This window comes from Stenella coeruleoalba (assembly GCF_951394435.1).
Source record: "Stenella coeruleoalba genome assembly, chromosome: 11".
Classification (NCBI taxonomy): Eukaryota; Metazoa; Chordata; class Mammalia; order Artiodactyla; family Delphinidae; genus Stenella; species Stenella coeruleoalba.
Genome location: NC_137157.1, coordinates 80,650,232 through 80,677,473, shown reverse-complemented (window position 1 = coordinate 80,677,473; position 27,242 = coordinate 80,650,232). Strand labels below are relative to the sequence as shown.

Here is a 27,242-nt window from a genome sequence, read left to right as displayed (position 1 = left end):
GCAGAATCTTTTTTCTGTTAAGAGCCAGATGGTAAATATTTTAGGCGTTGTGGGTCACATACAGTCTCCATTGCATCTTTTTCATTAAAGAAAAAAAAAAACTTAAAAAAAAGCTGCAACCATTCTTAGCCCGAGGGGTGTACAGAAACAGGTGACAATTCGTATTTCCCCACGGCCCAGGTTTGCCAACCCGTGTTCTAGAGCTTAACAAACTTGAGGATGACGTGAGAGAGAATGAATATTCTGCTTAATAGAATCAGGACCCATAAAGATACCATGAGCCTCATGGCACGTGAGCATTGGAAGGGACCTGAAACCTAGAGATCATCTGTCAAGAAGTCCCTCCTCTATTCACAGGACAAACTGGGACAACCTGGGATTATGGGCTGGCAGAAAGATATAGACATAAGTGCATGGTTTTATACTTGAAATCCCAAACTCCCAATTATGTGAGCACAGAATAGGCATTTATGGCTTGACAGCTGAACCAGGGAAGAACGGCATTTTAGCCAAGAGTCAGTCAAATATGGGTCAAGCGTGTGGTGTGACTGCAAACTGCACCATCCTAAACATGGTCACACCACTCAGCTTCTTGCCTCGGAGTGTTACATGAAGAGTCATCGCTGTAATATGTGAGGAAGCTGAAAAAATTGGAGGTATATAAGCCAGGGGATGCATGTAACGGGATTTTAGAAACTTCAGAGCACAGCAAAGCTACACAAGTAGAGAAGGAGCTGGTTTGTGGTTTATGGGCCTGAACTGGGTACCCAGGAGGTCAGGGGGGAAAGAAGTCTGAGTGGCAGCTGTTCACAGTGCCTGAGCTGCTGGGACGCGGAAATGGAACATATGCATGTGTTTAATTCTCCCTTTAAGTCATAGAGCATTTAGTCAGTAGAAGAGACTGTCCATTTTTGTTGGACTTCAAGCAACAGTCCAGCATCTTAAGGCAAAAGGCAACTTGGGGAAAAAGGCTCTATCATTATGACCAAACAATGTGCTTCCAGATGGAAGTGGGGAAATCCATCCTTACGCTGTGCTTAACTCTTGCTTCCCTCATTTTCTCTGAGTCTGATTTTGCCCTCTGTAGACATAACAGAGACTAAATCTATTCCTTTTTTATATACAGAACTCTTGAAATATCTAAATGCTCCCTAAATCTTTGCTGCTTCTGGAAACAGATCACTAATTCCTTCTACAGTTCATTAAATTTCACACATGCCATAGTTTCCAAATTCCTGCCACATCCTTTGAGAACAGATTAGAGTTTAAAAAATTCTTTTTATATGCATGGTTCCATTTGTTCCTTTGGAGGCAGGGAAAGTATCATATGCCCTATCTATCTATCTACTTACGTACCTATGTACCTAGATAGATCTCCCTCTCTCCCTCCCTCCCTCCCTTCCTTCCTTCCTCCCTCTCTTTCAGGACAAGCCATCTGAACAAGGTCCAGGAAATTTGCATAACATATGCAAGACACAGACCTAGAAAGTGGCAGGTCAGGGATTATAACCAAGCTTTTTGAGTTCTAAACCCATGCTTTTCCATTCTTTCTTAAAGGATGGATTCTTCTGTTAAAGGCAATATATTCTTAGTTAAAGGCTATACAGTGGAAAGGGTCTTGCTTAGTGCGGTATGGTTTTGCAATATGGTGACAGAATTTTTAGCAGCATGTACCACAGGGTAAATTTCATAAGTTCTCATGATTACAAATAACGCAAGGAACAGGGTGAGGATACAAAATGACGGATATGAGAATCCCTTCTCTAGTTTGAAACTTTTAGGTTCTTTTACCCTCCATTCTTCTATTTCAACTCACCATGAAATTTTTAGAGCAACTCTCTAACCTATAATAACTTTAATCAAATAAGCATAACTTCAGAAGTATCGAGTTCATGCTGTCCTGGAGCCCTTTTTACAGACCTGTATTTGAAGCCGGTATTGTGGGTGAGCAGTTGTCCTTTTCACATGTTCCCAGGATTGAAGTTAAAGTCATAGCAGAAACTGCATTGCTACCTGAGAACACACAATGGAGACACAGTATAGAGACAAATATGCAAGTGACAAGAAATGAGCAGACACATTACAAAGGCACATAAATAAAAGGTGCTATTACTCCAAATGAGCTGTGTTCCTAAAGTATTGAGTTAAGTTAGTGTAGAATTCCGAACACAGTCTTGCCTCCTGAATCAATTTTATAAATAGAGAATAGGTTCATGGGCCAACCCACTGAAAGCCTTTTCTATCTTTCTAAAGTGGCTGAGATAAACGACTAATAATACTGCAGGCCCTAACCACCATGTGTAACAATGTTCCCATGGCCAAATGCATTCAGGGCTCTGGCTTGGAAATGCCAGGAACATGTTCCCCCAGTGTAGCTGGTAACCCTGAGCTCTCAGCCACTGGTGCCCATGGCTGAGGTAGGGCAAGCAGGAGGTGGCATCTCTTAACGGTAAACTGTGGGTTCCTGGGAACAGGCCATCAAACATCTCAGGGAAGCAAGAATCTTCTGCCAGATCCCTGTTCAGAATCTTTTCTTCCTTAGTCCCCAAGGATCCATCTTTACCCCCTATCTCCCTGGCCCCGATAGAAAAGTAAATAGTAACCTTCTTATCTGCGTAAAACAAGTTTCATATAACAAATTTTGTTGTTAGTAACAAATACAACATGAAGAGGTTCGTTCCTCTCAAACCTGTTTTTCACATGGAGCCACCAAGGAAAGTCCAGAAGGTGGAGGGAGAGGATTAAGTTCATTTTCAGATACTGAGGAAATATTCATGTGCATTTCAGGGCAGCACCCACCGAGGTTAGCCTGATTGTTTGATGAGGCGAAGGCAGAAGTGGGGAATGGTGGCTGGAGTTTGGACGTGTGATGAGGAGAGAGACCAGGCTTGGAGTTGCCACCAACACAAGCCCTGGAGCTGAGAGAGCTCGGGTCCATGAGGAAGGGAAGCCGCAAACTTTACCTCCCCGCACCCTGACTGGGGCAGCATGGCAGAAAGGACGGGTACATCACGGGGTGGAGTGAGCATCAAGTGGTCAGAGAGGTGGGGCTCCTGAGTGTTCCCCAGGAGCCATTCCCTTAATTAATATTTACTGACTTCGTGCTAAGCTCTGAGGACTCGGAGTCAGGGCCTTGGAGAACCCACAATCAATTAGGGAATACAGAGAGGTACAGACATAATTATAGTTGAATGGAGGGAGTGGGGTACACGTAAAGTGAGGTAGTGCATTCAGAGAGGGAGAGGTGAATTCTAGAAAGGAAAAAACAAAGGTTTTTGGAGAAGGATCCATCTAGAGGAGACAGGATTTACACACAGGAAGATGAGGTAGAGGGTAACGGGGGCAATTCCAGGTACAATCCTATGACAAAAGGTACAGAGGCCAGCAAAGGCACAGACAAGGCAGAGCTTCTAGGCTAATGATTTTAAACCAAGCATCCCACAGCCAGCCCAGGGCCCAGCAAAGTTTTCAAACCCATAAGACACAGAATCAGAACCGTGGTGGGAATGAATGACTTGCACAAGCAGAAGAGAGGCTGAGCGGGGGGGAAGCACCTGGGAAGTTTCTGCCATTTTCTGGGGAGACAAAATGAGGGTAGAAACAGGAGGGCAGCACTGAGGATGGGGAATAGGGGGCAGTGGGAGAGACACTGGAACCTCCGCTTGTCAACACTACCTTCCCGCCAACTCCTTGGGCTTGTCTAAGACATGGATTCTCCTGAACACCGTCAAGTTCAGGCTCCTGCATCTACAGATTCAGATTCCACTGGTGTCAGAGGTGGGATATGCATTGTCCTAAACTCCCAAGGCCATTTGCAAATTATTGGTCCTCTGCTCTCATATCCATCTGCGGTGCACCTGCCATTCAGCTCTAGAACCTCAACCTTCTCTCTTTGTTCACTGATTTCTTCACATTCACTGAAGAACTGTGTACCCAATTTCACTTGCTCCCTAGATGTGCTATGTTTGATAATTTCACTCAACTTTGGGAGAAAATAGTTTTCAATAATTGAAAGAATAAACTTTATGCTACATATCCACAGACATAATATATAGTATTAGGAATTAAATTTAAAATGTTATGAAAATATGAGTGCTTCTTCCAGGGCACGGTACCACATACACTCTCTATGAAACAAAAACTCTCAGTCTATGAAGAATCAAGAGTTTAACTTTGTTAGCTGTTCTTGTATGCCATATTTTTATAGTATTTACAAATGCTTTCTCTTGTTTAACAACTTTTTATATAAATATGTATAAATATTTTTAGTGAAGATCTTGACATTTTAGTTTTCATGCTTCCTATTTTGTAAAAGACAGGAAGGAAGACTTTTTTATATTTCTAAAGAAAATATATTCATAATATAATGACGCTAACTTTTTTTTATTGGAGTATAGTTGCTTTACAATATTGTGTTCGTTTATACTGGACAGCAAAGTGAATCAGCTATATGTACACATGTATCCCCTCTTTTTTGGATTTCCTTCTCATTTAGGTCACCACAGAGCACGGGGTAGAGTTCCCTGTGCTATACAGTAGGTTCTCATTAGTTATCTATTTTATACATAGTATCAATAGTATATATATGTCAATCCCAATCTCCCAATTCGTCCCCCACCCCCGTCCCCCTTGGTATCCATACGTTTGTTCTCGACATCTGTGTCTCTATTTCTGCTTTGTAAATAAGATTACCTGCACCAATTTTTTCAGATTCCACATATATGCGTTAATATACAATATTTGTTTTTCTCTTTCTGACCTACTTCACTCTGTATGACAGTCTCTAGGTCCATCTATATCTCTACAAATGACCCCATTTCGTTCCTTTTTATGGATGAGTAATATTCTATTGTATGTATGTACCACATCTTCTTTATCCATTCCTCTGGACACTAATTTACTTTTTAAACAACACAATTAAAATTATTTACTACAAGATTCATGAAACAATAACGACTGTACACGTTTGAATTCAGAAATTGTGACGCTTCAGTGTCAGACTCACTCTGTACTGAATAACTCAATGTGATCATGCCTAGTAAATAATTAAGACAAAGAATTTTGAGAACAGATAGTTTATGATTCACAGATAGTTTAGTACAAGTGGAGTTTTGGGGGTATGTATATACATGAGCTTTTCCTCCAAATATTTACACCTATAAAACTCTAGACAAAGTAACATTTAAGGGAGAAAAAGAAAGGCCATAACAGAAAATATACCATGTGTCTGTGAATAAAGACTACTACCTAGGTCTGAAATTCAGTCTCAAGTTTAGTAACTTTCCATCTATGTATATGATGTTTCTATTCCATGCCTTGATTACTTAGACTAAATAATAGATCTAAATGCCACTTAATTATCCCATATTCTAAAAGCACCACTAATTAAATCCTACTTTTAAATTTGATGGTTTGAAGAAAGAGAGAGTCGTTTTGTGGTTTCCCTTCTCTGCAACCCATAGGCAGTGGAATCACCCAGAGAAACTATCAGCAAAGTGCAGAACTGTGATGTCCATGCAGCAAAACAGGAGAGGAGGAAAGAGACTTAAGAACAAAATTTAACCAAAACAACAAAATGTAGGAAAGGGGGAAAGAAGAAACCATTAGGGAGCATAATAAATAAAAAGTCCAAAGTGAGATGGAAAGAGTCACCCCTCATACCACAAGAATCACAGTGAGTATAAATGGGTGATGTCTAACCAGTCAGACAATAAAAATAAATATCATACAGAAATTCTGACAGTCACATATTCACGGACAGAGCCCCTTAATGACAATATTTTGAGCATTTTTCTATAGCATATTTTCTATCTGATGGTTTCCAAATCAAAGCATTTATGCTTTCCAACTATTCAAGTGTAATATAATGTACTATGAGCAAACATGTATGAAATAATGGTTGTGAATGATGCTGGAAGTTCTTGGGGGAGACATCCCCCAAGAGAAAGAATCCCAAAGCTATTATTACCCTGCACTGAAATTGTCAACGGTCCCCGGGAGTACGGTCAACACTGTTGAAACTTCTGTACTGAGACTGAGCTCAGGTGACGTTTCTTGTATGAAGATTTTCCTATGCACACTGTCAGCTAACATACAGCGTAGGGGTATTTCACACTCATGAGCTCTTAGTGAACAAGAAAATGTTTTCAAAGGAATGGAAGAAAACATTGCCTCTATCATCATTCATCTGTGATCCTCTTAGCAAGAGATGTACCAGTCAGAGCCGCCATCAGAGCAAGCTCATTTAGTGGTAACAGCAATACCTGTAAGGGGAGTTCTGTTTTTCAGCCTATCCACCTCCATAGTGAAGTCATCCTTCAGAAAAAGGAATCCAATAATGGAAAACAGGTAGACAAGGATGAGGGCGAGGACTGCAGTTAGAATAATGGAGCGGCCATTCCGTGTGACACTTTTTATGACATTGAGCAGAGTCTCTTCTCTATATACTAAATCAAAAAGCTACAAAACCAAAGAGAACAAAAACAAGGAAAAAAATGCAATGAAGCAAAGGGTGAATAAATACAAAGGTAATCACAAATACAAATGCAGGCCATTTTAATTTACCTGTGAGAGAATAACAGTATAAATAACAACTTAAAAATGAACCAAAATATGTATTTCTTCTCCAGTTTGAATGTGTTAATAAACTGTTTTTCAATAAAGATAACTCTAACACAATATATAATGTGCATATGTTGGTTTCATAACCAATGTAATATCAATTTTTTAAGACATGGTAATAGCATAGCTTCAAATTTGAATTTAGAAAAATTGTAATACAATACATAACCAACTTAGCTACTTATTCCCTATTTTTAGCCTTTCTGATATTCTGTAGTTGCTTCTAGAATATGTAAAATGGCTAACATGAGAATGCTGAATTAGGGAACTAAGTGATGAATAATTGAAGGATTCATTCAATGGATTGTTTAATCAAGGGATTAGAGGTGAAATGACATGAATTCAATTTTATGAGCCCACCAAAATAGAAAAGGTATGAAATTTAAAAATATTTGAGAAATGCAAACATCTTTCTTACTAAACAGGTAGATTGAGGGCAAAACCTATTACTTTAGTATATGCTTTTGGGAACAGAAGTATAAAGAGAAATATAATTCACAAGTGTTAATTCACTTCCTCTATGGATAATGGGTTATTCTCCATTTTGTGTTTAGTAGTAGACAATCCGTATGCACTGGTCAAGAACGTAGGTATGTGTCTGCTATCTGCAGTCAACTTTAAGAACAATTTTATTTATTGCTATATTTAAAGTTGAAATTATACATTCGCAACTACATGTTTCATTATTAAAAGCTGGTTAAAAGCAATATTGACATTTACTTTAATGAAGGCATAAGTATCAGTTTAGAAATGAATAGTATTTTTGATATTAGAATAACTGGGGTTTGTTTTCTGCTATCTATGGGGAGTGATTAAAATCTCTGAGCTGGTTGAAATGATTAATACCAGTGTCGCTCATCCCTTCAGAAACACCAGGGCCTTGTACTCTGTTTTTCAGAGTTTTGAGGCTTATACAGTTACTTTCCAATTTAACTATAGTCTTGCAAATAATTGCTGTAAATATATTAACTTGTTTGCTCACCTTAGGACACTGATGTTTTTTGATGGTCAAACACAAAAACATATGTTTAACTATTTTGCTATCTGTTTATCTCCTGGAGGGAGATACAACCTTTAGAAGCAAATTCCTTATTCTTCCCTAAAGACAAATTAAGTAATGCAAGTTCAGCTTCCACATTACTGACCTGGCTTATTTAACTTATTTAAGCATTTAGTTGACAGAAAGGAGATTTTCCCTCAGCTGAACAGTGGCTTAAAGAAAAGGTCTGGAAATGGTTCCAGATCATTTCTGGATAGTTTATGAAAGTTTATAGTTTTCAGAAGCCCATAGGATACTTGATGAAAATGCATATTCCTGGGTCCTATGCCACACCCACGGAATCAGAATCTTGAGAATGCAAAGGTATCAATGTTGGACAGGTGAACGGTTCCTTCCGTTTATTTCTCAAAGGAAAATCTAGAGTGTGGTTTCTATTACCAGTTAAAGGATTGGCATTTGTGGACACAACTGGGAATGCAAATTCATATATTTTTTAAAACATAAAAATATTTTAAAAATACTTTTAAATACCATTTTGACATCATGTCCATTAAAATTTTCTTCTAGTCCTCTAAACATGAAAATGGAATCTATCCTTTTTATAACCAACCCAATGAAAACAGATTAGCATAAGTTTGTATGATTTGAAAAAGATGAGAGAAAAATGCAACTGGAAATTAAGGTTAACATAAATTAAAAGTAACATTACTAGTAATAACTCATAAAATAATTCAAATACACCTTTATTTTTTCAAAAACCTTTCCTTAAATAACAAAGATTTACATGTATCATTTCACATGTTTTTCATATTATTTCTTTAATGGGTCTTGATATTACTAGGCTCTCATATTACCCCTATCCATTTTATAGACAAGGAGGTTGAAGCACAAAAACATTATAATAAATATTACATATTTATTACAGTCAGGGAGAAGAGCTGGGTATAATAGACCTTTACCTATCATAGGCAGATTTAAAAAAATGCAATTTTTGTGGTGAATTAGAGCAAAGAAGGAATTCATTAGAATCCTTGGATCAGAAAAAAAAGTCTACTTTTGATGGCCGAATACTAATCTAACTTAACTGGCTGAATACTAATCTAACTTAGCTGCCTGGAAGATAATTTTGTATCCTTATGTTGATAAGGGACAAATCCGCTCTTCACTGTGGCTCTTTCAAGTGTTTTAGGGTAAACAGAAAATTAGTTTCTTACTTAATCTTCCTACATGGGTGAGCTAGGTCACAGGGAAGCAGGAGGCAATGAATTTGCCCCTCATGACCCAAGAAAACCAGGTCAGCGTAATGTTTTTAGATCTTCAGCTTGTTTTCAGGGATTATTTTATTGGGTAGTGTTCTCCTCTGCATAGCAACTGTGAGCTGAAGATATGAATAAATTGTTCCTCTGGCATCATGATGCTAACCTGGTAATGCTCTAAGTTTCAAAACATTACCATATACTTGTATTGACTCCTCTCCTGGTTTATAGCTACAGAACATATATGTAGGAAGGAAAACTGATAACCAGCAAAAAAACAAAACCAAAACCAAAATGCGGCTTTAGAAGAAATCTGAAAATCCACTTAATGAATAGATATATGTAAATCAGCTTAACAACAACAACATATTAAATCTAAAACTATAAGACTGCCCTTAAAACAACTCATCATCTTTTTGCTAAGTTGGCTTTCCCCTTCATTTTATTTATATGCCATTCTAAAGATACACAAAATATTTGCTGTTATAAATAAATGCAATGAATTCAGTACCAAGAAAGTATATCCCTTTTCTTGTTGAAGAATCTCTAAGGGAAATATGACTTGGCTGAAACCCAAAGCAGCCTGCTATACAAAGCCTGGGTCAAGAGGTGGGTCTCAGAGATAAAATAAAGAATTGTACCACCTATGTCGTTTCTCAGAGATAAAGACTAAAAATAATAATAATGCATGATTTTCCTAGGCAAGTCTAAAAATAACATAATTTGTCCTAAATGCCAGACTCTGCTTAAAAAAAAAAAAAATCAAAGGAAGAAGCATAAGAAGCAGCAGCATTATGTATTTTTTTCAGCAGTGACTATCCACATAGAGATGTACTCACCAGGAAGCTATAGAAGAATTCGTGAACAAAGAGGCCCAGCATGCAAACCAGGACATACGCTACATGGTAGAGAAAGGCCATATCCAGGATGACCGCTCGGTACCCTCGGGTGAACGTGCCACGATTTCCGACAAAACTCACCAGAAATACGATTTTATTACAAAGCTAAAGGGAGGAAAAGATTCGATTTTACTGTCTTATTTGTTCTGAAACTCACAAAAACAGCATGTCATTGACAAAACCTATTATTCACAAAGTCTGTGGTTTTCTTTTATGATTTCTCATTTTGTAATTTTTCAGCACTGCTTACAAATCTGCATGTAAACACCATAGAGACAAACCCTGTATTCTTTGCAGTTCCAGGAAAAGAGAGGAAGAGTGATTAAGAGCCGCAGCTCTAAAATCAAGACAGACGTGAATTTAAATTCTAGTTTTCCCACTGCTATTATCTGACCTAGGCCATGCAACTGGAGGCCTTGGTTGTTTCTTCTCAAAAACTGGAATAAAGGAATTCCCACCTCATAGAACTCTTCAAGGAATTAAATAATTCATAATGAATATGAAGCCCTTAGTACAATGACTCTTGAAATATTACTCATTATATTTTCCATATTAAAAGTAATAATGCAATGTTTTTATTATTATACTATAAATGAAATAGAAAAATATATTTTCAGAAAACATCCAGAGATTTGTCCTCGATTTTTTTATCCTGGACTTTCTCTACTGAATATTATTTTAAACAAGTAGGCCATTAAAGATTATTTTTGTATTTAATTTACTCTACATTCATAAAAAATATAAATATACTTCTCTACCTAGATTAAAATAAATATAATACTTGGATGTATCTTCCAAGTCCTATGTATGGTAATTATTCAGTAAACGTTTTGGAGTGTTTTTTATCCTTGGTACCATGCAGAGCAGGGGTCCCCAATCCCCAGGCTGTGGACTGGTACCAGTCTGCGGACTGTTAGGAACCGGGTGGCACAGCAGGAGGTGAGCGGCAGGCCAGCGAGGGAAGCTTCATCTGCCGCTCCCCATCGCTCCCCATCACTCCCATTACCGCCTGAACCATTCCCCCCAACCCCGGTCCGTGGAAAAAATGTTTTCCACAAAACCGGTCCCTGGTGCCAAAAAGGTTGGGGACCGCTGATGTAGAGTATTCAAATTAAAAATACATTTAAATACAGAAATTTAAGTACAGAAATTTAAATACAGAATACAGAAATTTATACTGAGGTTCTTTGGCAATGGTATCATATTTGTTTTTATATGTCGAAATCTAACTTTGGGAAGACAGCTTGCTCTTTGCAACATCATAGATTTTTTTCCATGTATATGAAAGAAACTGCCTTATGGAATGATTTTAAATAACATAAGAAGGAGCACAACACTTTGGGCAGAAGTAAAATTTGAGAGGTTGGAAAAACCTTTTCCTTCCACTTTCTGAAATCCAAATCAATACAGATAAAATGAGAAATGGTTTATCACTGCACGTTGTGAAGATAACCAAACCAAGTCAACAACATAGCAATTAAAAACTTCAAACCTTTCCTAAGTTTGCCCCATGTTAATTAAAAATCCTCTCAATAATAGATATTATCAATTTCATCATCTTGTTAACTTGAATAATGTTAAATAGAAAGTCTTACTTCACTATTTAGTGTTACATCATCACACCTTTACATTACTATTAAATACAGCTACTGTATTAATGGATGTCTTTATGTTTACTATCCAAAAGCAAGTTTAATTCATTCACCCATATCATCAATATGAAATAGAAATAAGAAGTTCTATAAAAAATAAAAATTAAAATTATGACTTTTCAGAAGGATGAATTATATGTTGAAGACAAATTGTTTAAATGTTGTGTATTTGAGTCATAAAAAAATTATGCAGGAAAACTGTAAGTCCTATATACTTATAGGAAAAGGGATACATTGAATTCAGGTTCTCAAGAGCAATATAGTTCAATTCTCAAATAATGCAAAAGCAAGGACACACTTCTGCCTAAAAGGGCCTCTGCCATTCTTGCATGAAAAAGAAAGATTCGCCTTATTTGTTTCAGGTTAATTTTTTTGAACCTTGACATAAAGCTTCATATTGATGAATATGCTCCTTTTCTCTTGATGGAGCCAATGCTGGTAGTGGCAGCCACCTATTTCTGCAGAGATCAGAAACAAGGAAACTGCTGTCTTTTAATTCTGAAGTATTCATACCACGAAGAAATAAGTGTAAGTATAAATGATTTGGGTAGGAAAAAACCTGAACGCTGGTTTTTCCTGATGCATGACCTGGAAATTTGCAAATTAGTTTTATTGAGCATTTTCCATGAAAGCTGGGAATATTTATGGAAATGAAGAAGTTACAAAAACATTCTCCCATTTCATGTCATGACTTACTTGACATTGTCTAACCAGTCCTTCGTTTGTCAATACCATTACGTAGGCGATCATTGCTTCTGTGGCAAGCGTTCATGTGGGCAACAATAAACGGGGGGTGTGGGAACTGAGCAAGGTGGTTAAAAGGCCATCTTCTGAACTGGTGTTGGAAGGACCCTCGAGTCAGCACACAAATACCGATATAAATGATCACAACCGTCCCTTGTATTTTTTTCTTTCTCCATCTATTCTTCAAAGCTGCCCTGATATATTTTTCATTGAGAATGGGATAAATTGTGTGAAGGTTGGGGGGAAAAGTGGCAGGTGGGGGAGGGAAACGGCAGCAATGTAAGCTCTCTGTACAGCCTTTTAAAAGTAACACATCATCCAAATGATGGTCTTCCAAAACAGAAAAATGAATGTTCATTTGTTAATCAATGTATACTAAAACAAATTCATTAATTTTAACTAGGTAAATTAATTATACAGTATAGTAATATTTTCATAGATACTTTATATTTCATTGATATGTCTTTGCAGGACTTTTTTTTAAACAGTGCAATATAGTGGGAAGACCCTGGCTTAGAAGCTGGGCCATCAGAGTTCTAGTCTTGGCTCTGCCTCTAATTACTTAGGTAAATCCTCCTGGTGTCTATAGGATGTATACACTCATTTCTAAAATGAAATGACTAGAAGGGAATAAGCCTTAAGGTGCCTCACAGCTCTAGAATTCTATGTGGTGTCCCTTAAAGTTTGCTATTTTATGTGATCACAGAAATTTATAGCTGCCTTTATATAATCCTTTTTGTCTTATTTGGTTCTATGTCCCTGATCAATAATCCTATCCCCATCTTACATTGTTCCTATTTATTTTCCAACAATTATAGCAAAAAAGATTGTCTACTATTTATTAAAAAGTAAAATTGAATCTATTGTCTTAAACTGCAGTTTAACTATATTACTATATATTCATCAACCTTCTTACTAAAAAATCAGATTATCTGATTCAAAAATCTCCATTTCAGTGATGTTACATATTGGGCAGGATAAGGTTCTACAGTCAAAGTGTGAGGCAAAATTGTCATGTAGTCAAAATCACCCAAGAGATCTTTTAAATTGCCAGCGAAACAGTACAGTAAACGAGGGTGGTGTAAACTGTAGTGTCTCTTACTGAATTCAACACATGCTAGTATTCTCCCAGCACTGGGGCAGTTTTCTGTTTCTGCAACTGAATATCAGAAGTGGGAGGATCAGTGACTATATTATATGAAAAACAGGGAGTGTGTGTGTGTGTGTGTGTGTGAGAAAGAAAGGACGAGAATATGAATGTTTTGACTCAATATATTTCACAGGTGTTTATCGTATTATTTATTATAAAAATCTAAACAATGAGAATTAATGAAATGGTTAAATAAATTATATAACATCCATATAACTGGTTAATACCATCATTATTAAAATGAGATTTATAAGTAAGTTTGATGGTACGAAAACATATTAAGTGATCCCAAACTGATAAAATGTGTTTATATTTGCCAAAATAATGTTAATTTTCATTAGCAATAACTAAAAATGTAACATAGAGGTGGGAAGAAAACTGTACTGGGTTATAAGATATGCTTTTATAACAGAGAAGAACATTTGAATTTTTAAAACAACTCAAATATTGAGGTAACCCCCGTGACAAGACAGAGAAGCGAGCTGCAAGGTAAATACAAACTTTTTTAGAAACGAGCAAAGATGATAAAGATGTAGCATCATAATACGCAGAAACTGATAATACTAAGTGCTCAGAATATAGATTGAGGTTTTTTCCTCCCACTTGATTCCTTTACCAAAAAAAGGACTTTCTGTATTTGCTTAACACTGTGAAAGACACTGAGTCAGAAACAAACAAGTCCCTGTGAACCAAAATACAAACACTTTTACGATCATGACAGCAATGTTTTACAATTAAATACTACTTCATGTATTAGGTACCGGTAAACCGCAGCCTTTATTGCTATCATTATCATACTATTGTTCTTTTCTAAATCTTCACACTAATCTTCTGAACTGATCTTCTCAACAACCCGATGAGGACAGACTAGGCTTTAATATCTTCATTTCACTGATGACAAGAATGGAATTCAGAGGCTTGCTATTTACCTAAGGTCTGGAACTCTGATGCTCATTAAGGCTTAACTCTCAGGTAGACGATTTTTCCGTTTCTGATACCTATCACTTTAGCAATTATAGTTCCACCTGTTACACAATGCAAAGTTTTAAGTGTAAATTAAGTTAATAAATACGTTAAAATCTAAGGGAAAAATATGATTGATTTATATTTTCTTTTTTTTCCTACCTCCTAGGAAATGGTAAACCATAGACAGTTCTGTAATGAGCCTGTTATGTTAAACGTTAAGGTAAATGATATTTGCTAAAATGTTTTTATTAATCTGTACAGTGTCAAAACTATAGGTAAAAACTCTTCTATCAATATCTATCATAACAAAATTACAATTATTCCATTCAATTTGTCCCAAATCAAAGCTAATATTTTCTTTGGTCAAAATGCCCTGGACAGGCAGATCATAATGTATCATTTGGGGACTGTGCAAATGAGTGTTTTATGCTGTGAAGGCTATTAGACTACCCACAGATTCACATAGTTAATAAGAAAATTATATCTCCATGTAGATTTCTTCTCAGGAAGAAATTAAAGTATAACACTTGCTGCTCTTACCAAGTTATTTTTTTAATTAAATTAAATTAATTAATTTATTTGACACAGCAGGTTCTTATTAGTAATCCATTTTATACATACTAGTGTATACATGTCAATCCCAATCTCCCAATTCATCCCACCACCATCCCCCACCCCGCTTTGCCCTCTTGGTGTCCATACATTTGTTCTCTACATCTGTGTCTCTATTTTTGCCTTGCAAACCGGTTGATCTGTACCATTTTTCTAGATTCCACATATATGAATTAATATACAATATTTGTTTTTCTCTTTCTGACTTAACTTCACTCTGTATGACAGTCTCTAGGTCCATCTATGTCTCTAAAAATGACCCAGTATCATTCCTTTTTATGGCTGAGAAATATCCCATTGTATATATGTACCATATTTTCTTTATCCATTCATCTGTCAGTGGGCATTCAGGTTGCTTCCATGACCTGGCTATCGTAAACAGTGCTGCAATGAATACTGGGGTGCATGTGTCTTTTTGAATTATGGTCTTCTCGGGGTATATGCCCAGTAGTGGGATTGCTGGGTCGTATGGTAGTTCTATATTTAGCTTCTTAAGGAACCTCCATACTGTTCTTCATAGTGGCTGTATCAGTTTCATGCCCACCAACAGCACAAGAGGATTCCCTTTTCTCCACACCCTCTCCAGCATTTGTCGTTTGCAGATTTTCTTAGGATGCCCATTCTAACTGGTGTGAAGTGATACCTCATTGTAGTTTTGATTTGCATTTCTCTAATAATTAGTGATGTTGAACAGCTTTTCATGTGCCTCTTGGCCATATGTATGTCTTCTTTGGAGAAATGCCTATTTAGGTCTTTGGCCATTTTTGGATTGGGTTGTTTGTTTTTTTAATATTGAGCTGCATGAGCTGTTTATATTTTTTGGAGATTAATCCTTTGTCCGTTGCTTTGTTTGCAAATATTTTCTCCCATTCTGAGGGTTGTGTTTTCATCTTGTTTATGGTTTCCTTTGCTGTGTAAAAGCTTTTAAGTTTCATTAGGTCCCATTTGTTTATTTTTGTTTTTATTTCCATTACTCTAGGAGGTGGGTCAAAAAAGATCTTGCTGTGATTTATGTCAAAGAGTGTTCTGCCTATGGTTTCCTCTAAGAGTTTTATAGTGTCCAGTCTTACATTTAGGTCTTTAATTCATTTAGAGTTTATTTTTGTGTACGGTGTTAGGGAGTGTTCTAATACATTTAGGTCCTTAATCCATTTTGAGTTTATTTTTGTGTATGGTGTTAGGGAGTGTTCTAATTTCACTCTTTTACATGTAGCTGTCCAGTTTTCCAGGCACCACTCATTGAAGAGACTGTCTTCTCCATTGTATATCCTTGCCTCCTTTGTCATAGATTAGTTGACCATAGGTGCATGGGTTTATCTCTGGGCTATCTATCTTCTTCCATTGATCTATATTTCTGTTTCTGTGCCAGTACCATATTGTCTTGATGACTGTAGCTTTATAGTATGGTCTGAAGTCAGGGAGTCTGATTCCTCCAGCTCTGTTTTTTTCCCTCAAGATTGCTTTGGCTGTTCGGGGCCTTTTGTGTCTCCATACAAATTTTAAGATTTTTTTGTTCTAGTTCTGTAAAAAATGCCATTGGTAATTTGATAGGGATTGCATTGAATCTGTAGATTGCTTTGGGTAGTATAGTCATTTTCAGAATATTGATTCTTCCAATCCACGAAATGCTATATCTCTCCAACTGTTTGTCATCTTTGATATCTTTCATCAGTGTATTATGTTTTTCTGAGTCTAGGTCTTTTACCTCTTAGGTAGGTTTATTCCTAGGTATTTTATTCTTTTTGTTGCAGTGGTGAATGGGATTGTTTCCTTAATTTCTCTTTCTGATCTTTCGTTTTTAGAGTATAGGAATGCAAGAGATTTCTGTGCATTAATTTTGTATCCTGAAACTTTACCAAATTCATTGATTAGCTCTAGTAGTTTTCTGATGGCATCTTTAGGATTAGTTATGTATAGTATCATGTCATCTGCAAACAGTGACAGTTTTACTTCTTTTCCAACTTGGATTCCTTTTATTTTTTTTTCTTCTCTGATTGCTCTGGCTAGGACTTCCAAAACTATGTTGAATAAGAGTGGCAAGAGTGGACATCCTTGTCTTGTTCCTGTTCTTAGTGGAAATGCTTTCAGTTTTTCACCATTGAGAATGACGTTGGCTGTGGGATTGTCGCATATGGCCTTTATTATGTTGAGGTAGGAGGTTCCCTCTATCCCACTTTCTGGAGAGTTTTTATCATAAGTAGGTGTTGAATTTTGTCAAAAGCCTTTTCTGCATGTATTGAGATGATCACATGGTTTTCATTCTTCAATTTGTTAATATGGTGTATCACATTCATAGATTTCCGTATACTGAAGAATCTTTGCATACCTGGGATAAATCCCACTTGATCATGGAGTATGATCCTTTTAATGTGCTGTTGGATTCTGTTTGCTAGTATTTTGTTGAGGATTTTTGCATCTACATTCATCAGTGACATTGGTCTGCAATTTTCTTTTTTTGTAGTATCTTTGTCTGGTTTTAGTATCAGGGTGATGGTGCCTCGTAGAAAGAGTTTGGGAGTGTTCCTTCCTCTGCAATTTTTTGGAAGAGTTTGAGAAGGATGGGTGTTAGCTCTTCTCTAAATGTTTGATAGAATTCACCTGTGAAGCCATCTGGTCCTGGACTTCTGTTTGCATCTGAGAAGAAAGTGTAATCTGCTGTTTTCAGATGGAATGTCCTATAAATATAAATTAAATCTATATGGTCTATTGTGTCATTTAAAGCTTGTGTTTCCTTATTAATATTGTGTCTGGATGATCTGTCCATTGGTGTAAGTGAGGTGTTAAAGTCCCCCACTATTATTGTGTTACTGTCGATTTCCTCTTTTATAGCTGTAAGCATTTATTTGCCTTATGTATTGAGGTGCTCCTATGTTGGGTACATATATATTTATAATCGTTATATCTTCTTCTTGGATTGATCCCTTGATCATTATGTAGTGTCCTTCCTTGTCTCTTGTAACATTCTTTATTTTAAAGTCTATTTTATCTGATACGAGTATTGCTACTCCAGATTTCTTTTGATTTCCATTTGCATGGAAAATCTTTTTCCATCCCCTCAGTTTCAGTCTGTATGTGTCCCAAGGTCTGAAGTTGGTCTCTTGTAGACGGCATATACATGGGTCTTGCTTTTGCATCCATTCAGCGAGCCTGTGTCTTTTGGTTGGAGCATTTAATCCATTCACGTGTAAGGTAATTATTGATATGTATGTTCCTATGACTATTTTCTTAATTGTTTTGGGTTTGTTTTTGTAGGTCCTTTTCTTCTCTTGTGTTTCCCACTTAGAGAAGTTCCTTTAGCATTTTTTGTAGAGCCGGTTTGGTGGTGCTGAATTCTCTTAGCTTTTGCTTGCCTGTAAAGCTTTTGATTTCTCCATCGAATCTGAATGAGATCCTAGCTGGGTAGAGTAATCTTGGTTGTAGGTTCTTCCCTTTCATCACTTTAAATATATCATGCCACTCCCTTCTGGCTTGTATATTTTCTGCTGAGAAATCGGCTGTTAATCTTATGGGAGTTCCCTTGTATGTAATTTGTCATTTTTCCCTTTTTGCTTTTAATAATTTGTCTTTGTCTTTAATTTTTGTCAATTTGATTACTATGTGTCTCGGTGTGGTTCTCCTTGGGTTTATGCTGCCTGGGACTCTCTGTGCTTCCTGGACTTGGGTGGCTATTTCATTTCTGATATTAGGGAAGTTTTCAACTATGATCTCTTCAAATATTTTCTCAGGTTCTGTATCTCTCTCTTCTCCTTCTGGAACCCCAATAATGCGAATGTTGGTGCATTGGATGTTGGTGCATTTAATGTTGTCCTAGAGGTCTCTTAGGCTGTCTTCATTTCTTTTCATTCTTTTTTCTCTACTCTGTTCCATGGCAGTGATTTCCATTGTTCTGTCTTCCAGGTCACTTATGCATTCTTCTGCCTCAGTTATTCTGCTATTGATTCCCTTCTAGTGCATTTTTCATTTCAGTTATTGTATTGTTCATCTCCGTTTGTTTGTTCTTTAATTCTTCTAGGTGTTTGTTCTTTAATTCTTCTAGGTGTTTGTCCTTTAATTCTTCTAGGTGTTTGTTCTTTAATTCTTCTAGGTCTTTGTTAAACATTTCTTGCGTCTTCTCAATCTTTGCCTTCATTTTTTTTTTTACATCCTGGATCGTCTTCACTATCATTATTCTGAATTCTTTTTCAGGAAGGTTGCCTATTTCCACTTCATTTAATTGGTTTTCTGGTGTTTTATCTTTTTCTTTCATCTGGTATATATTCCTCTGCCTTTTCATTTTGTCTGTCTTTCTGTGAATGTAGTTTTCATTCCATAGGCTGCAGGATTGTAGCTCTTCTTGCTTCTGCTGTCTGCCCTCTGGTGATGAATAGTCATTACTTATAGTGGAACTATTCTCACCAAACCAGGCAGAAGTTATCTTTTTATCTTGTCCCATGAGGGGGCAAAAGAAAAATTCTCCCAATGTTTTTGGCTTTCCCAATAGATTTTAAAATGTTATTCCATACCTCTTTAAATATCCTTAAAGCTTCTGGATGGCAAGAACCACAAATCCTCTATTATTACCATTGTCTATTAGATAACAGAGACCCAATAAATGCTGTTATTTTGGTCTAATTCTGTCTAGCTATTATTTCATTTATCAAATTTGGATTTTCTCACTTGGATTAATGTCTTATTGAGGATCAGTTATCAGTTTAGAAATATTATTTGTTTCTTCAAATAATTGGGTTCGATCGTCAATGTATTTTTTAAAGAAAAAATAAGAAGCTGGATGCAGTAATAGGCTTAGAAAAAATCAGATAAATTCATGAAGATTCCTTAATTCACTCGGTTGGAAATTTCGCAAAATTAGCTTATTTCCAAAGCACCGAAAGTACTAGTTCAGTTCACGTAAACAATTTTTGAATGTTTAAGTGCTAGGCATTAAGGTGGAGAAAAATGGGGTAGGGAGTGAGTGAGGTAGACAGGATTATATCTATGAATGTGAGAACCCCTGCCCTCAAGAAACTTACAGAATAACATGTTTGGTACTTTACAGAATTCTTTACTGATAGAGCCCTTTGTATGTATAGTACACTTCCCTTTATTCACAATGATTGAGGAATAATTGGTAATTTGGTAACTGAATGTAATCATTTAATATATATAAACATATAAATATATCTGTCACATATATATATGTATATATATGTATCCATGACATATATATGTATATATCTGTCATATATATCACGTCCAGTTTTTGAAGAATTATAATATTATAATGTATAATATTATATGTAATATTATAATAGGGGTCAGAAACATAGATTTGGCCATACTAGCTTGGCTTTATAGTTCTCAAAAGTTTGGTTGATTATTTCATTTATTCATTTGCAATATATATTTGCCACCTGTTTTTTATGTGCAAGGCACTGTAAATGTATAAGAATACAAAGATAATCTTTCACTCATTCATTAGTTAATTTAATTAAGAAATATTTGTTGAATACCAATGATGTTCCAGACATTGAGTGATCAATCATTAGTCTTATGAACTGTATAATGTAGTAGGGGAGATACCAGACACAGATATACAGACACCAGAATATAGGATATTATGTTAGAAACCCAGTAAAAAATATAGAAAGTGCTTAGCTATTGAGCAGACATATTAGCAAGATTTATTTACCTGCCACATGTTCTTTCATCAACCTGGTGATTTACCATTTCCTAATATCCCTTTTTAGCTGTGCCATACAAAAAGTTGTCTAGTCCCTTTAAAATTTTATCTCTTGGGCAAAATTACTGCTATTTGCAATAGTAGTCTGGCTTACTTATTCTAAACTTACTTAGCTCAAGTTGTGAAATGTATGCCCTTGTTCTAATATTTCAAAATTAAAAAAAAATTAGTGGAAAAAAAGTCTCATCTATGCCTTTCACAAGTTAATAGGTTTTGTTCTCATAAAAAGAGTCCAACTTCATATTTTCTCTTACAGCAACCCTTTTCTTTTGGTCATTTTATAAAAGGTATTATTCACTTCTAAAATTCTGCTGAATATAATTTAATCTTTCTCGGATGATTTAGAAGTTACTTTAGGATGTTAACAGTGGCTCAGAGTTAATTTTGTCAATAGCTGCCCATATAGGATGCCAAAGGCATTAAAACTGAATTGGATTAAATTGACTGCAGAACTGGGTCATGCCCCAAATGCTACCATCTTAAATATATCAAATTTTCACTTGCCATTTTTTTTTTTTTTTTTTTTGCAGTACGCGGGCCCCTCACTGTTGCGGCCCCTCCCGCCGCGGAGCACAGGCTCCAGACGCGCAGGCCCAGTGGCCATGGCCCACGGGCCCAGCCGCTCCGCGGCATGCGGGATCCTCCCGGACTGGGGCACGAACCCAACCACTGAGCCACCAGGGAAGCCCCTCACTTGCCATTTTTCCTTTCTCTCAAAAGTCAATAAAAAAGGTACAAGTTAAACTCTGATTAACTCGGACTCACAATGAATCAGAATTTACTGAATATACAGAGTTAAAGCGTAGAGTTACAGTTTTATATTTAGTACACTTTTAATTCATCCAGAACAGCAGAAAGCTAAGTAAAGTACTTACATTAGCTGCACCAAGAAGTATTAACGTAGGCCCAAGACCTATTGTATATATTGATCTGAGCATTACCGACACAAGAAATGGCCGAATACCCACAGGCTTGGAGAAGAAAAACAGCATAGATGTGCAGACTGCAACTGCTATCCAAAGCAGAACCGAGAACAATGGTGAAAGTGTACCTGCAAAATGTGGAAGGAGTTTATTTTTACTAAGAACAAAACTAGAACAGTCTACTTTATATAATACAGCAAGATAAGCCCTAAAACAGTGAATTTCAAAATAACCCACTCTACACACTGTATACTTAGAGGAAATGTCTCTGTACACATTACTCATTATTACATTTGCAGAAAGTTTGTGATGAATCCCAGGCTGCTTAAATACTCACTAGTCAACGCTCCTTTCATTAAGTCTGAGACTTGTTCATCTTTTTCTCCTACGGGAGTTACATGCTAAATACTTTGGATAGAGGTATCTCACTTGGGAGTCTTAATTCAAAATTTATGATTAATGACCACTAAATGTTCAGCTAAATCATATGGAATCAGGCAGTGAACTCATACCTTGTCCTGTTTTATTATTATCAAGTTTTTATGTTATAGATTCCTCTAAAGAATTCAGAATGTAGAATATCCTGTCTTTAATGAAATAGACCTAAGCTTTAACTGTTAAAACATACAACTGTATTTATGTGTATGAATACATATGTATATGTGTGTATTTAAAAGCCAAATCAACATCTAAAAAAAACGTTCAGCTATTTATGTCATCAGAAAACAGAAGTTCCAAATGTTTCAAAACTAAACTCCATTACGACAAAAATTTCTTTAGAAATGGCCCTAAAACGGGTTCAAAAATACATTTCCTTTTTTAAAAAGGACAATTCATTGACGTTTGCTCTGACATGGGGATTCAAAGAATCCCCCTCTGAAGGTCATGTGGTGCTATATTTGCAGAAGTAAATTAAAGGGCAACACTCTTGGGCTGATTAGACCTCAGACGTGTGTCTTTAGGCTGATGAAGGCAGAGGGGAAAGAATAAAATAGAGACTTTCCACTAGTGATTTCTCTGGGCCACACCTCTTTTTATTATTTATAAAATTCACTTCTGAATGCAAACACCACGAGTGCTCTGATGTGCAGAGTTTCTGTATTATCATGGACACCATGGAATTATCTGGATTCGGTCAGTGAATTCTGTACAGGCCTTTAGTTCATAGTGAGTGCTAATGGATCCAAAGTAGGCAGGAAGATCCTGTCAGTCATTAAAAAACAAACAAAACAAAAGTCAGATAATGAGCAGCATTGGCTTAGACAGGTTTACTCTTGCAAGGTTGTTCTTATGTTATCTCTCAAAGCAAGCGGTGATGAAAGAGGATTGGGAGGAGAGATCTGATCTGCCCCTTTACCAGATTTATGATCTGATAAGAGTACTTTGAAGATGGTGGGAAAAAAAGGGGTAAGCTGCTTGCTCCGGAAATTACCTTCGATTCCTGGTCTCTGGCAACACGAACAAAATGGGTACCCAACTCATGTTTATTAAGACGCTGGCTTGTGAGCCCTCTATGTCTACCAAAACATAGCCTGACCACCAGCTGCCCGGGTTTCACAGATCTGAAAGAGCCACGGAGAGGATGATGCCTTCCACCTTCTCTCACGCTTACTGGGGCGCCATCAGAACGTGAGCTCTGTCAGCGTGAGGACCACCTCTGGGCCCGTCCCAGTGCCTGGCGGGCAGTAACAAATAAATATTTGCTGACTAGATGAATAAACAGAAACATAACCTGTGAGCTCGTTTTGAATAAGTAACTAAGTCTCCAGTTATAAATTCCCCAAGTTGTGGAGCTTCACTGTTAAGTTTACTAAAACTGCCAACATCTTTGCACACTGAACAACTCTCAGCCACTCACTGGACTCTTCAGCGTAATTCATAAGCAATGACTTGGTGTGACATGCTTATTTTAAAAGTCTCAGCTTTGGCACTGATAGTCACACCGTGCACTGTCACTAATGCCTGATCATCTAACCACATCTTGACCACTCTTTCCCAGACAGTACCTGGCTTGCTGAGGTTTCCCCTTGATTAAATATGAAATTATAACCATGAACTTACAACTGGGTATTTGATCCCTTTGTAGAGAGAACTCAAATGGTGTCTAGCCTAGTACCTTGCACAAAGTTTAGTGTTAAATATGTATTTGTGAATAGTAAATAAATTTACAAGTTACTTAAAATGGCTATTAATTTACAGTTTTGACAGTTGACAATAATTTGTAATCATACTCTATATGAATGATCATACTGTTTTCTAGCTGAAGATTTGATGCTAAAAGAATAAACTGAAACTCTCTGACAAACTTTAGAGAAGACAGTACAGACTGTCAAAGCCATTTTTTATCCTTAAGGGTTGAAAGGGGGGACTGTCTTCTTAATACTTTATATTAATTTTCTATAATGAGCATGTATTACTTTTGTAACAGAAAACATTTTTAGAATTCCCTCTATATATTATTAAGTGTTAGAAAGTATAAAGTTTGTCCTTCATAAAAAAAATTCAAATAGAAAAATTGGAGACCTCAAGGCAATTCACCTCTTCCATCTACCTCAGCTGACTTGTTTATACGTTTACTTAGAGAGCTTGCCGCTTATTACTCCCCTCTCTTCATTGCTCTGCCTCTTGCAGAGCCTCAGAATTTCCTGTTTCCCCCACCTCAGTCCAGCTAAAGTAGACCAGATAAATCTATGGGTTCTTTACTATTGTGCCTCACTCCTTTCTTCATCCCTTAACTAGACTGTAAGTTCCTTGAGAACAAGGACAACCTTCCCAACCTTTGTATCTCTAGGGCCTAACACAGTGCCTGGCACCCAGCCACACTCCATCAACGGTTGCTATTAAGATGAATGCATTAAAACCACCCTGAAGAACTTATTTCCTTTAAAACAAAGCACTTGAGGGAAAAAAGAATGACACCCAAAATTCGAACACAATATTCTTAAAAAATCACATGCTATCTGGATATAAGAAATTCCCAGGGCAGCACTTTTCTCTGCTAACGGTCTGCCTTTGCCAAACTGGGCAGGGATGGTTGGCATGGCAACGCTCAACTTCTGAGTGGACATCTCGGAGATTCCCTAGCATCAATAGCTGTGGCTTCAGCCACAACAAGCATAGCATCATTCCTCAACTTTGGCACAAGTTTCTTTTTTAGAGAAGCACATGTTAAACCTATAAACCAATCAACCAAACATGGAAACCCAGACCAAAACCTGCAGCCACATAATAAGCCCTGGATTCCTGAAGAAATTCAGAGCTCTACAAAGCCTGGCAATGAAAGGAGATTATCCGCAGCAGGGGTTGGGAGGGTGGGTGCCTTCTAAGCTGATCCTCTGAGAATCACCTTCCCCACTAAGTATCTCCCTTTAATTATTGTACACTACTACCCTGGTTGCAGGGTGACACCATTCTCTCAGGTAATATTACAACCCAAGTGTGAACCAGAGATCTGGGCACAACTGATTGCCAGTAGCTCATGTGTGGTTAGGCTGGAAAATACCCTTGGAGAAAGCATACTCAGCTCATTCCCCGTGCCGCATCAGCCACAGTGACTCCGGAGCAGTTTGCATTAGGATCTGGGGGTGGGAAAGGTGGTCCATTTTGACCACAGGTCTTTTTTTCGGCCCAAGATTCACTAGGTGATTTTTGTGATCAACTTCTATACCCAGAAACCAGGAACCTCAGAGTTGGATGGAGTCTTCATATTTACTTATTTTTTTCTTTTTTAACTTTTTATTTCAAAACTTTCTGACAATGTTACAGTTGCAAATACAATACAAAATTCCCATATACCCTTTACCTAGATTCCCCCAATACCTTACATAATCACATTACCATGATCAATATCTGGAAATTAATATGATATACCACTTTAATCTATACACCTTATTCAAAGATCATGGATTGCCCCAATAAGGTCTTTTTTCTGAACCGGGATTACACATTCTTTTTAGCTGTCATGTCTCTTTAGTCTCTTAATTCCTCAATATCTCTTTGACTTTCATAAGCTTCAAGAGTATGGGCCAATTATTTTGTAGAATGTTCCTCATTCTGGATTTGCCTGAAATTTCCTCAGTTTACGCATTTTTGGCAAATGATGCCATGTCCTTGTCAGCACATCATGTCAAGAGGCACTCGATGTTACTGTGTCTCATTACTGGTGACATTAACATTGATCACATAATTAAAGTGATCTCCCCACTTTAAAGTCACTCTTGTTTCTTTTATAATAAGCATATTATGGAGAAATATACTTTGAGTATGTCAGTGTCCTGTTTCTCATTATACTTTTTCATCTAACACTCACCTATTAATTTTAGCATCCACTGATGATTCTTACTACCATATGACGTTCGCCAAATGGTGACATTCTGTTTCCAGATTAATTGGAATACTTTCTCTTCTATCAATATGGACTGCTGGATTCTTATTTTATTCTATGGGTTATTACATATTACTGTCAATATTTTTTCTCAAAATTTCCACTGATGTGGCCACTGGGAGACCTTTCAAGTTGAATCCTGTGTTCTCTGACATGTTCCCATCATTTTTTTTAGCACTTTTTGGAAGGAATCTGTTCTTGTTTGGTTGGTTTTTTTTTCTTTTTCTTTTTTTTTTGCAGTACATGGGCCTCTCACTGTTGTGGCCTCTCCCGTTGCGGAGCACAGGCTCCGGACGTGCAGGCTCAGCGGCCATGGCTCACGGGCCCAGCCGCTCCGCGGCATGTGGGATCTTCCCGGACCAGGGCACGAACCCGTGTCCCCTGCATCGGCAGGCGGACTCTCAACCACTGCGCCACCAGGGAAGCCCTGGAAGGAATCTTATGATCAACTAATTCATCTTTAAATTGCCTCAAAGTGCTCCAGCCATGGAGTCATCTGGCCTGTGCTTGACAAAATCCAGGGTTAGAGACTCGCACGTCCAGCACAGAATTTACCTTCTCCAGCCAGTTCTGATGGCCAAGTGTGCCAGTCAGTCTTAACTTTGCTTCCTCAGCCTTCCTAGCTATGCATAGCGTGTAACTGAAGGTTGGAGGCTCAGCTAATCCTGACCAAAATTGTAACCTTATTCATGGAGCTATAATTAAATAACCCCTCTAGAACTGTAATCAGATTACGCAAAAAATCTGCGGATTCCGCATTGCCAAAATGGCAGCTCGTGCCTTCCCTTCCCTCTTAGGGCCACACCCACACCCAGATACCTAAGAGTGGGCCTCCATCTTGGTTACTACTGTTAACGTCTATTCAGTCCCTTTCGAAGAGTAAAGTCTGCATCTGCACCTGATGACGACACAGCATGTTTTCCTGCCTTGTTTGTGTTAGTCCTATTTCTTTCTGAGGCTGCAGCCTCATTCCCAATTCTACTATGTATGTGGTTTCAAGTTCTTGTTCAAGGACCAGTTGTATTAGCAACACCTTGGGAGCTTGTTAAAAAAATACACAGTTCCAGACTCTACTCCCGAATTATTGGGCAAATCTTCCTAAGCCTCTAAGTCTTTATCCATGAGGATGAAGTACTTACTTTATGGATTGTCAGGAAGATTAAATGAAGTTATGTATGTGACGTGCTTAGCATTTTGCCTGAGCCTATCTAAATGGTAAACAATAATAGCTGCTGTTATCCTCATCAGTTTTACTATCATCATTGTTATTAGTCAGGCAAATATGAAAAAATGTAGCAGGTGTTCTACTTTCTGCT

At 37.2% G+C, this 27,242-nt stretch overlaps 1 protein-coding gene across 3 annotated transcripts in view; it reads right to left on the bottom strand.

Annotated features, from left to right (window-relative positions):
* Window positions 1-27,242, bottom strand: part of ITPR2 (inositol 1,4,5-trisphosphate receptor type 2) — a 527,231-nt gene that overhangs the window by 75,096 nt on the left and 424,893 nt on the right. For all 3 annotated transcript variants that reach the window (XM_079936794.1, XM_079936796.1, XM_079936795.1), the window contains 4 exons: window positions 21,495-21,670; window positions 9,717-9,881; window positions 6,264-6,459; window positions 1,921-2,013 (listed from right to left, as the gene is read on the bottom strand). In XM_079936794.1, coding sequence (XP_079792920.1) covers window positions 1,921-2,013; window positions 6,264-6,459; window positions 9,717-9,881; window positions 21,495-21,670 — 630 coding nt within the window. The remainder of the gene's footprint in view (window positions 1-1,920; window positions 2,014-6,263; window positions 6,460-9,716; window positions 9,882-21,494; window positions 21,671-27,242) is intronic.